General features: G+C 39.7%; 1 protein-coding gene across 1 annotated transcript; it reads right to left on the reverse strand.

Annotated features, from left to right (window-relative positions):
• Positions 1-2,193: 2,193 nt before the first annotated feature.
• On the reverse strand, positions 2,194-7,343 carry LOC131246520 (uncharacterized protein At5g41620). The gene is made up of 3 exons (XM_058246725.1): positions 5,891-7,343; positions 5,062-5,184; positions 2,194-3,896 (listed from the first exon to the last, which is right to left on the reverse strand). Exons 1-3 carry the CDS (start codon positions 6,344-6,346, stop codon positions 2,430-2,432), a joined length of 2,046 nt encoding a protein of 681 aa, XP_058102708.1. The 5' UTR covers positions 6,347-7,343; the 3' UTR covers positions 2,194-2,429.
• Between the last annotated feature and the right edge of the window lie 5,417 nt (positions 7,344-12,760).

Raw genomic sequence — 12,760 nt, forward strand, 5'->3', positions numbered from 1 at the left:
GGGTTCTTGAGTTCGTTTCCCACCAGTTGTTATCACTTTTACTGGTTAAATGTGGACCGTTGCTTTAACCGTTTCACTAATCGGATGACTATAACAGCATGACCACCTTGCTTTTTGAGATATAGGCCATCAACCAATGGGCCCAGAAGAAGAACAGTTCCAATCACTAGATCCGTTTGCCACCACCCGCATGCAAACATTACTCCTTTTATTTATTTATTTATTTACTTTTTTTTTAAGGAATGGCTGACTTTAGAGCACTTACAATGATGATTACAACATCAAGGGTGGCATGCAATCTTCCCTCTTTTAATTTAAGATTTCTTTAAGATTTATTATTTCCCTCACCTTACAAGAGTAATTTGATGAGAGAGGCTACTGTGCTCCTGGTTGCATCTTGTAACTTTGACATTCCAATGTATTGATCTGAACCGTTCATTAAGTTCAGAACATATTTCAAGGGCAGCTATACAAGATAAGACTGATTTTCAACCCATGGCAGGATGGTTAGGATTGTCTAACAGAAGTGATTCTTTAAATTGTGGAATGGACCTATTTTTGCACAAATGATCTTGGCCGTCCATTGTTGAGGCCATCGATCAGATGATTAAGATTGTTGGATATGTATGATATTTATAAGGTAGCCCATGAAATGTGAGTTGGACCTAATGGACAATCTAGATCAATCAATTAGACAGTCCAAGTGGAGCACTAGAGCATCTCCCATTTGATGATAGTAAGTTTTCACTTTTGACTAATTACATTTCCACAATGACCAAATTGCCCTTTAGGGGTGTTAGAAACAACATTTGGGGTTTGAAATATCATCTATATTTGAAGTAATGATTATATGGGGGTGGTCCACATGTCTAGGGACCTCATTCATGTGATCATGTTCCTTGAAATTTAAGATTCAAAGAAAAAGGGGTACAAAGGCATGACCCCACTTGCTTCCATGCTCAAAATGACCCCACTAAACAAGGAAAGCTAACATGGTATGATTGCTACTTTTGTTTGTACTGTAAACATCACTGTACTCTCTCTCTCTCTCTCTCTCCCTAAAACAACCATATGCATTCAAAGGCAGTGCTGTACAATGCCAGCAAAAGAATAAAAAGGAATCCCATGAAGATTTTCAAAGAACTGATCACAATTTCTTGGGCCAGACTACTACAATGATAGTCCACGGCTGATTTCCAAAAATGGTGGGGACTCATCCTCCTCACACATGCCACCCACTTACAGCTATACAGACCATCTAAAACCACATGGATCAAGCAATCCTATCCGTCCAATAGATGGCTATCAAATGAATGGGTAAAGGGTCCTACTCATGGCTCTCAATGGTAGACTCTGAGTTTCAACACTGAGGTCATGAGTTCCAGTGCACATTTTGGTGTGTGTGGGTGTGAGTGTGTTAAAAAAAAAATAAAAAAATAAAAAAAAATCAAGTCAGTGATTTGGATGGTCTAGATTACCTTGCAACCATACCATGTGGACAGTTGAAGAATCATCACTGCTTTTTAAATGGTGGACTGTCATAGGAGTCTTAATTCCAAGCTCTTTGGTACCATGATACATCTTCACTCCAAACACAATGAAGGCCTGGGACTGAGTCAACTCAGAACTCAGTCCATTACTTGATTCGAGACAGAGCCAACTTGAAATTTTTATTTGAGTTTAAACTAAGTTGTAGTGTGAGTAATCCCAACTTCTCAAGCATTCGATTGACATGGGTTTTACAAAAATAAAATAAAATCAAATGACCCTTTAAACTCAGAACCCATTCGAGTCAACTCGCTGAATGTTTAAGGGAATCCCATCAACTTGATAAACTAGGGTGCATTGTACTCAGGTCAACCGGAACACGACAAGGAAGCTCTTGTTTCAAGACGAATAAAATCCATAAAGTGGTCTGCTACTCGATTTTAAGTTCTTTGAGCTCTAAAAGGTATGTTCTAGTTCAGTTTTTTTTTGTGGGTTCTCGAGTACTAAGATCAAGCCATTTTGAAAAAGTTTGGGTTAATAACTCAACTCTCAACATGATTTCCAGTTGAAGTTGAGTCGACTCAGTGAGTTCTCTATACATGGCGATGATTTTTTGAACTCTAGTAATACAGATATGCCTGAGATGAACTGCAATTTCTGTAAATGTAAGTAGGTAATAACTAGAATGAGTAAAACTGAGAAATCTTGTACTTGAAACATGATTTTCATTGCTCCGTAATACCGAGTGCTTTTGTACAAGGCAATACCCTTCGTTGTCTGATTCACCGCTCATGTGATTACGAGCAAAATCTATAGACAATAGCCTTAATGCTCAAGGATCCGATATCCAACCCATGTAAATGAGGCAGACAATGGAGCGAGTCGACTCAGCTCATGAAAAAACACAGAAAGATATCAGTTTATATAATGAGAAGAGATTCTTACTGTTTGGGAATGAACTGTGACTGCTTATGTCTTGAATTTTGGCCTTCCCCTTTTGCCTTGGAACCACTCACCCCTCTCACCTTCTCACCAGCCTTCGATCTTTCACGGACCATGTCAATGGGATCATGTGAAGGCCACTGCGGGGACCACTGCCTAGTGGGACTGGCAAAACCTTGAGCAGATGTGATCCTTGAACCAGACAATATGTGGTCTCGAAGACCCTTTACCGATTTATATCGATGTGCTTCTTCGTTGTAGTCTTCTTTCGAGGTGTGCTTTTTGTGACTCTCGGAGAATCTTCCTTGATCAGACCCATCACTCCAATGCCGATGGTTTTCGGTACTAAAGTCCCACTCAATTCCTTCTGACAAGCTTCGATCGAGAGAGATAGCACCGCCCCTTGGAATCCTCTCGGATGCTGACTTTCTCCCCTTTGTTTCTTCCTCAAAAGAAGCTCTTTTCGCATCTTCTTGGGAAATTCCGTTCGCATAACTCCATTTATAGCTTTTGCTGTTATTATCCATGTTCAGTTCGATCGAATGGAGATCGCTTTCAGCTGAATCATCGTCGTCTTCACATCCATCTTCTTTAGCTTCTTCTCCATCTTCTACCTCCCCTTCCTCATCAATCCCATCATTGCCCAAATGGGCCTTCTTGCTTAAATTGATCAGCTGCGGTAGATCCTCATCATCCACCGAATGATTCCGATGCCCACTTCGTGTTTCTTTCATCCTTTTGGTCCTAAGATACGCTTCGAGTTCGTTCCTCAGCTTGTCAACAGCGGCATTTTTCTCCTCGAACTGAAACTTCGCCTCCGAGAGCTTCATTTGGACTCTCTCCTCACGCCACACATCTGCGAGCTGAAGCATTTCTCTCTCCTTCTCAACCTCTTCTCGGACCTTTGCTGACTCTCTCTTGAGCTCTTCGACCTCTGCCTTGTCCTCTCCAATCCCCCTAGCTAATTCATCACACACCTGTTCCATTATCTCTTTCTCTCTCCTCTCGCTTTCGAGTTCTTTCAATGCCTTTGAGAGCATGGCCTTTGTCTCAGCTAACTCTCTACTAAGCTTTGCATTCACATTTTCGGTCCGTTTTCTCTGCTTTCTCTCCTTTTCAAGGTCCGTAACAATGGATTGCACGGCAGCTGTGATTTTCTCCCTCTCCTTGCTCTTCCATGCTGCCTTCTCTTCAGCGAACCGCTTCATCAGGTAATTGATTTCGTCCCGGTCGGACTTCTGCTCTTGGATCAGCTGATCAACCTGGACACGGGCCCGTTCGAGCTCGCCCCTCAGGGCTGAAACAAGGGACATGCTCGATGAATGCTGCTCCTCGACACCCCAGATGCGATTGAGTATCTTCAAAAGCTCTTTGGATGTTGTCAAACCATTGCTAAGATCCCTTAAACGGCTCTTCCCTCCAGTGATGGAACCTGACGGAGTAAGCCCTCGGGAACGTGTTTCGATCTGCAATGTGTTGAAGAGATTGTATTTGGGATCATCTGTGAATAATCTTCCATGCGAAAATGCAATTAAATTGCCCACACAATTCTTGGAAAGAGCTTTGTTAATACTATGCACCTCGACACACGGCTACCACATGTGCCAAGCTCGCACATGCGTTGGACATATGAGCTGTGCATCAGGTGCGTTCCACCATGGGTAACCTGGCCCAACAATCATGCTGGTCGACTCGGTAACATGTACAAAACAAAGGATGATCTAAATAAGAAGTTGCCAATGGTGGGCAAACTTACATGACTGGCCCATCTGATGAAATCAGCCTGATTTTTGTAACAAGTCATTCATAGTGGAACAGACATGATCAACCAGGTTGACATGTACAGCCATGTGTAGAGGTGAATGTGAGAATAGAAAAACTTTCTACTGAAACCCATAACCACCACCACAACCTAATTTCTGAAGAATAAAAAAGAAAAAGAAAAAGAAAAGGAAAGAAGACAAAGTTCTTTTCTTTCTCATTTCAAATCCATCCAAAGCATCATACACAAGAGCATACAAAAAGGAAATTTGTTTATGAAAGATCAAGATCTTGGGGCCTTGTTAAATCCCAAGGAAATCTGAGGCTATCCTGAAACTTTCAAGCTAAAATTATTCAAAATCTCAAAATTTCAATTTCAGTAGATGATATTTATGAGCAATTAGACCACCACGATATTCACGATGTTTTAAAACCCAGAACACAGTGGGCCACCCTAATATCTCGTCAGTTATGGGCATAACTGTTTTGTTTAAAAAAAAAAAAGAAGCTACAAGTGTCAATGGTTGAACCCAACACTTGTACTTTCAATCCAAACACTCCAACCACCAGGCTAACAGCAAATTATCTGTTAATTATCTCTGTTTTCTATAATTCTAAACGAACTAAATTTCTAGTTCCAAAAGGGTCAAGCGGGTCTGAATGGTTGGATCGAACTGCCCACAAAAGCTGATCAAGGTCCAGTCTGGGTTTTAAAGCATTGATCACTCCAAACAGGAAAAACCATCATATCAAAGATAATTCATACAAGGTCAAATTCAATTTCAAGTCCAAATCAACCATATTAATGGAAAATCAAATATTAATTAAGATGGTAGTGGCATAAGGAGAAAGGAGTAGAATTTGTGCTACCTCCATTAAACTGGCATTGCTCATAGAATCCAAACCTCCACTGGTGCGGTCATTAGGCCCAAGTCTCTGAGAAGCCATCGACATTCTTCTCCTAAGGCTACTGGTTGTGGACCGATCCATCGCCTACCAAATTGGAAAACCAAAGATGAAGAAAGAAGCTTCAATAAAGGTTTTCACATATGAAGAAATATTATATCAAGCAGATTGAAGCAATGAATCAAGACAATATTTCATGCGAGCAAACAGACTTCAATTTCTACAACCCACAAACTCGATTCATCACAATCTTCATAGGTGAGTAACTGAGGTAACGACGGATACAAACATATCCGAACTGGAATCAATGAATAATTTCATAGGAAATCCATGAAAGCTAATGGCGAACGCAAGCGGATTCAACCTAAAGAATCAGAATTTTCATACAAGAAGTGAGCTAATCCAAAAGCAAATAAATTCAACTCCAAATTCATCAAGATCTAAGAGGAGAGCTAATCACGAATCTGAATAAATTAGAACCTACGTCATCAAAATTTCATGGGAGTGGTAAGCTAGATAACAATGAATGCAAATGAATTCAACCCCAAATCATCAAAATTCCAAAACGAGAGTTAACAAAGGTAATGTCAAATCCAAACAAACACGAACCCAAATCATCGATTTTTTCATAAGCAAGCTAAACAAGCTAACATTGAATGCAAATGAACTTGATTTCTACGAACTGCAAGCTCAAATCATGGAAAATTTCATAGGAAAGCCCATTGTGTATCAATGAAAATCTACAAACTATGAACTGAATCACCAAAATTTTCAAAAGAGAAGTGAAACTGACCTCCGAAACAGGGCTATGCGATGGATCCGATAGATGTGGAGGGAGCGAACCCGATTGAACTGATCTTGTGACCCGCTCTTTTCCTCTCGTCTCTTTCTTACCCCTTCTCTCCTGCAAATCCGCTTTCACTCGTGGCGATGGGATCTCATTCAACTCCCACAAAGTGGCTGCAAGCTTCCGAGCGGAGATTGGAGCTTGCTTTGCTTTACCACCGGCTTGCGACGGCTGGTATTTAGGAGATTCAGGGACACCCGCCATGGGAGACGGTGATCTTGAGCTCATCTTCCATGTTGGAACAGGCGTGCTCGATCCTCCCCTCTTTCCAACCAAAATTGCCCGTTTGAACCGGTAATTTTGCAGGACAGAAGACGAAGATGATGATGACGAGCAGCCACGTTTACGGATCTTGCAGGGTCCACCGACCAAACCTTCAATACCACGATTTGGCCTTGGCATTCTGTTCTTGAATTTTTATGAATTCTCAACTAAATTTAAAAAAAGCTTTCTTTGATCAGAATGATTTCTGTATTATTCAAGAAACCGAAAGCTTAGAGCCTAAAAAAGACCCTAACATCCATTTTCCTACTATTTCAAAAGATCGAATTTGTTTTTGTAAAAGCCATTTTAATCTTCAAAAAATGAAAAGCTTGGATCCTAAAAACCCAGAAAAGATTCATCTCAAGAGCAAAGACCCATTACTGTATCAGGTTGCAATGACTCCAAAGCAAGAAGAACTTCAGTCGGTTCAAAACATCGAAAGCTTAGATCTTTTATAGAATTCAAAAGAAAAACACAAACGTCGAGAAAAATACATATTTGAAGAAATGGGTTCTGTAATACTAGAAAGATCGAACTCTCTGATTCTTAAACTTTTCAGCAGGATAGCTTAAACCCATTACAGTATTCGGTTTTGGAATTCTCTGAAAATAAGAAAAATCAGAAAACCTGACCGAAATGGGTTTTCTAATCTTCAAAAACTAAAAAGCTCATACTCTAAAAAGACTGGAAAACTCAAACCTATCTGTAATCAGAAAAATAAGAAAAATTAGAGCTTTAAATAAAAGACTAGATTTAAAAAAAAAATAAAAAAATCAACCCAAAGCTCAGGTCCTTAAACCGAAAATCTGCAAAAACCCATTAAAGATTCCAGCAGAAGGAGAAGAACCCATTTCTCAGATGACGCTTAGCTAGTGATTTTCCATCGTTTCTTTCCAGATTTTTCTGAGATTTGAAAGAACAGAGCTTTGATTTCCTTCTAGAAAGCAGAGGATTCAAAAACCGGACGTCAGAATCGATGGAAACTCCAGAAATGATCGAAAGTTTCCATCTCCAGAGACAAAAATAGCAACAACACACACTCCTTCTCTCTCTCTCTCTCTCTTCCTTTCCTTTTCTTCTTTCCGCTTTCTTCGAGAATGGAGGATTTTCAAGGCACAGCAGGAAACGAGCAGGAAACAGAGCCCTTCTTAAAAACTCGGTTGTAGAAGTCTTTCGAGTCCGAGCTTCTGAGTCAGGAGTCAGGAGTCAGGACTCGCATAATATATATGGTGGATTGGCAGAGTACGGTAGATTGCACTCACTCATCCCTGCACCATACACGTGGCATGTAATTACTAATCCAGATCGTCCATATTGTGGATCCCACTTGCATTGGACGAAACCCACTGTAAAACACAGTAATGGAGCTATCCTGACCATCCAGATAGTGAACATTCGGACGAGTTGATTACTGGCACTCAGCTGTCAGTTGGGTCTGCGAATATACATGCCCAGCTAAAAAATCATGCTGGTCCATCCATCAGGTGGGCCACACGCATGAGAAAATGGGAGGCGTGATGTATGGGTTTTATCCACACCGTCCATCCATTTTGCCATATCTCGTATAAGCTTTAAAAAAAAAGCTTAAGTGGACCCCACCATAGGAAGAAGCGGTGATAACGATACCCACCGTTGAAAACTTCCTAAGACCACGTAGCCTAAAAAATATTTCAACGGTGAACATTCAATATATACTGTGTGGTCCACTTGAGCGTTGGATCAGCCTTATTTTTTGATTTATAGCAAAAAATGATAAGTAAAAAATGAACGGACGGTGTGGATATAACCCATAGATCACGGTGGCCCCTCAGAGACCCTGCCTGCGCAGAGCTCAGGATAGGAGGGGGTATTACCCAATCCCCGTCCGTTGAAGAGAGAAAGACTAACGGTTTGTAATCAACGTAGGATGTGACCCATTTAATGAGTAGACCACAACGATCTTTGAGCCAGTGCATGATCACAGTAGATTTACCTGATGATGAATGGTCCGGATCTCGTATACAATGTAGGCCCGTATGCACCGTACATCCAATGTCTGTTTAATCTCATCCGTTGGATGGACCTTAATACGACTTAGGGGCCACTGCAACCGTTCTGTAAGTTGAGTTTTACATCATAGCATGGCCCACCATGTGGACAGTGATTGGGTATACGTGTGCCACGTGTACAGTGCTGCGTCCATTCCAAGGCCATTATACCTGCCGGAGTATCATATAATTCTTTGTCGGAGTCAGTCTCTGTAGAGTACTCACACGAGGGGGCGATTTTCTTGAAAAATTCGCCGATCCGGAAGGCCGCGGAATCTCGAGGTATAGTGACAGCTCTGCCCCGAAATTACTAAAATAAATACGACTTTTACGAAAATGACAAAAGAAAAAGTCATAGTCTCTCCCTCATCGTACGATGGGGATGAGCTGTTTACGTCGAATCTGTCCTCAGAACGAGGGGCATTATCGTCATTTCGTATAAACTCGGGTGCACCGTTCGATCATCAATCTTGTCGTTATTGCGACCCCTTTAAATATGATCTCAACCGTTAAATAGTCAACCCTTATCATAGATAGACGGTAGATTAAAACTCGTTTCATGCGGATGATTTTAATCATTCGGTTTATGGTAATTTGAAATAGAAAATAATCAACGGTAAATGATAAAAATTAATAAAATGAATGGTTAGATCTTCTCTATTACCATCCATGGTGGGGCCCATCGTTTGAAAGGTCTGGATAGTCCTTAGACGTGCGTCGATCATGTGAATTTGTTAGTAAAAGAAAAAGGAAAAGATATCTTACCCGGAAAAAGCAAAATTGCATTAAATGCATTCATAATCTTCACGTGACCCTATGCCATAAATAGTTGTGTTAATAGGCTGGTGGACCACTGTACCGGGCCCACCTCGGCCTATGGACGTGGTAAAACAGGTGGCCGTATCGGTAGGGGCCCACTAGTGAACGGAGACCGTGCCTCCCATGATGTTTGTGAGAAATCAATCTTGTCCGTCCATTTTGTCATCTTATTAATTTTAGGACATGAGGCCAGAAATGAACCGAATACAAATGAGTTGAAAACGTGAGAATTGAATGTTCATAGGTGAAATATTCACAGGGCCACCACGGAAGCTTTGAATCATGTTAATATTTGTATTTTTAGTACATCTAAGTAGGAATGACGTTATAAATCATACGGATAGCATACATCACTGTATACATCTAAAGGTTAGTAGGGATTCCCTGTAACTACCTTTTTCCTTTAATACGGCCCATTTGAGTCCCGGATTCTGCTCACTTTTAATTTCGAATATTAAAATGAGCTCACAAAGTAGATGGATAGAGTTAATTTTCATAGTGAGCTAAAGGCTTTAGGAGGAAATCCACGTACAATAAATGGGGAGTTATGAAACACGGACTGGCTACTGACGCTAGCATGGACAGTGTTTTATCCACTTGATCTATCTATTTACTCGGTGAGATAAAAACCCAAAAATAAGACAGACCTAATAGGGTCACCCACAAGAAAACAGTGGTAATCGAATGCTGGCCATTAAAAACTTCATGGGCCCACCATAAAGTTTATTTGCCATCCACCGTCAGGTCACACAAACCTTGATGGAGGGAAAACACAAACGTAAGCTTCATCCAAAACTTTTGTGATCCACAGGAAGTTTTCAATGGTGGGTGTTCACATGATATAAACTTCATTTTTTGGCTCATGCACTCAAATGATATGAAAATAAAAAAGAGCCTCTTGGCTCAAGCTCTTATATGATTCAAAAAAGAAAAAAAATAGGATGAACGATATGGATAAAATATTTACATCACTCTCTCTATATATATCTATATAGAGAGAGAGAGAGAGAGAGACTTATGTGTTGTATTGACCTGTTATATAATTATACATGCATATGTAGAAAATACAACCACGTATTCGTTATGAATTACCATATGTAATGTTTAGTAGGTGAAATACATTATATTTTGGGGCCATCATAAAAAGGGTTCTCATTCATATTGTATGTGTGGGATGTATTCATGGAGCGTGTCCTTATTGTCACATTGACAGGTCTGTGTCCAACACTAGAATGTGCGCATATCCCAATTGTAGTGATTTTGTTTTGTTTTCATGTGGCACAAATTCCATGCATTTATTTAATTGGAATACCAATAATTTTAAGTTGGTCATTACATGAGTTAATGTTAATATATATATATAATCTTATAAATGCCCTTCATGTGCATGGACGTTGCAAAGTGAAGCCTTCACGTTCTTGGCTTTCTCCGTCTATTGATTCTATTTTGGGACCATCCTAAACAAAGGGTTCTCATTCATATTGGATGTGTGGTATGCATTCATGGCTCATGTCCTTATTGTCACATTGACAAATCCATGTCTAACGGTAACATGCATGCATATCCTAGTTGTAGTAATGTTGTTATGCTTTCATGTGACACAAATTCAATGCATTTATTTAATTGGAACACTAGTAATTTTAAGTTGGTCATTACATGAGTTGAACATATATTTTAATCTTATGAACGCCCTCCGTGTGTGTGGACGCTGCAGAGTGAAGTCCTCACATTCTTGACTTTCTTTGTCTGTCAGTTTTGTTTTATTTTGATTTAAATGCGAAATTCACTTACGTATAAAAATTTGTTTGACAAGGCTTCAGAATTTACGATTGTTTAGGACTCGTATAATCGCCTAGAGAGTGAGAAATTTGAAAAATTTTCAACTTGCGTGACTCTTGTGTCGGTCTGCATCATAGATTCTAGGCAAGGGTCTTGGTTACAAAAAAAGAAAAAAGAAAAAAGGAAAGGGTAGGCATTATTAATTTTTTTCCAGTGCAAGCACGGTCTCTACTTTATGTAAATATACCATTTTTTTGAGAGATTTAGAGTAACTTCTCATATCATATATGACGTAGGGATGAACATGATGAGGTTAATCACTGTCTTCCTCAAGGATAACTACTCTGAATCCACGAAGCTTCTCTAGACTCCTCACAGAGACTTCTCGATTCCATGAGGAAAGAAAGCAAGAAAATAGAAATAAATTCTAATAAATTTGAAATTTAACTAATTAATGAAATAAATGAGTTCACAACCCTTTAAATAGGGATACCAAGCAATGTGAGAGAAATCAGAAGCAAACTATAACTATAACTCTTAGAATTCGCAACTTACTATAAATAGTAAATTTACTATTTACAGGAAGTGTCCTATGTGGCTTAACTACGTTATTCTCCTAATTTTCTAAACACTTTTCATGTTGGACACAACTCCTAAAGCCCAATGGATGAAGAGTTATAATCAAACTAAAACTTACTATTTATAGTAAAAATTGAATTAAACATAGAATTCGGTTCTTAATATGATGGAATCTCGCAAATTCGGCCTGGGTAACCTGGAATAGCCAAGTTGGTTGGCTAAAGTAGCTCGTCCTACCCCAAAATCAAGTATGGTACGTCGAGTAACTTATTTTGGTTTGCGAGATATGCTCTTTTTAAGGTTCTGATGGTCTTAATGACTTCTGCCTCTGATCGGGCCTTCTCTGATTCATCTAGGACATGAAAGCGTCCGCGACCCGCTCTACATCAGTCCCCTCCACTTCAAAAGAACTCGTCCTTAAGTTTTCATGCTTCTTTGGTTTTTGATACTTGGTGATGTGTGCCTTAATGATACCCAGTTCAAAAGTTATGATTAATTTACGGTCCACCTTCTTTTGGTCCAACCATGCTAGGAATGTATCTCGATAGTCTCTTTCACCACGATCTAGATAATTGCCTCAACGGATTGGTCGTCGGGCAAAGCTTTTATTAATGTCCTCGTCGCTAGAACTTGAATCATCTGGTGTATCCCTATGGTTTGCCACTGGTAGTGCTCTAAAGAAATCGGGGTTGTGTCATACAGCGACCGCGAGTGGTAGAGCATCACCTAGGGCTAGGGGCGGAATTAGCACATCTGCAAGATTGTTTAGGATTGCCTGCAGCCTTAGCATGGTCAACTAACTCTCCCGGTGGAAAGCTTCCATTCTTTTTGAAAGATAATGAATCCTTAGATCACCGTCCATAGGATTTTGGTCCATACCTTTGTTATTTGTCATCGGCCCGAGGGGAGTCTTCGCTTTGATACCAATTGATACAGGTATGAATGTGATGAAGTTGATCACCGTCTTCCTTAAGGATAACTAATCCAAATCCACGAAGCTTCTTTGGACTCCTCACAGAGACTTCTCGAATCCACGAGGAAAGAAAGTAAGAAAATAGAAATAAATTCTAATAAATTTGAAATTTAATTAATTAATGAAATAAACGAGTTCACATCCCTTGAAATAGGGATACTAAGCAATGTGAGAGAAATTAGAAGCAAACTATAACTAAAACTCTTAGAATTCGCAACTTATTATAAATAGTAAATTTACAATTTATAGTAAGTGTCCTATGTGGCTTTACCACGTTATTCTCCTTATTTTTCTAAACACTTTTCATGTTGGACACAACTCCTAAAGCCCAACGGATGAAGAGTTATAATGAAACTAAAACTTATTATTTATAGT

This window comes from Magnolia sinica, chromosome 5, assembly GCF_029962835.1.
Source record: "Magnolia sinica isolate HGM2019 chromosome 5, MsV1, whole genome shotgun sequence".
NCBI lineage: Eukaryota > Viridiplantae > Streptophyta > Magnoliopsida > Magnoliales > Magnoliaceae > Magnolia > Magnolia sinica.

Excerpts from the sequence above, each read along its gene's own strand:
- LOC131246520 (XM_058246725.1), bottom strand. The coding sequence starts at position 6,346 with ATGCCAAGGCCAAATCGTGGTATTGAAGGTTTGGTCGGTGGACCCTGC. Across the intron at positions 5,185-5,890 it reads CGCATAGCCCTGTTTCGGAG|GCGATGGATCGGTCCACAAC; the intron begins GTCAGTTTCACT and ends CCAATTTGGTAG. Across the intron at positions 3,897-5,061 it reads GCAATGCCAGTTTAATGGAG|ATCGAAACACGTTCCCGAGG; the intron begins GTAGCACAAATT and ends AACACATTGCAG.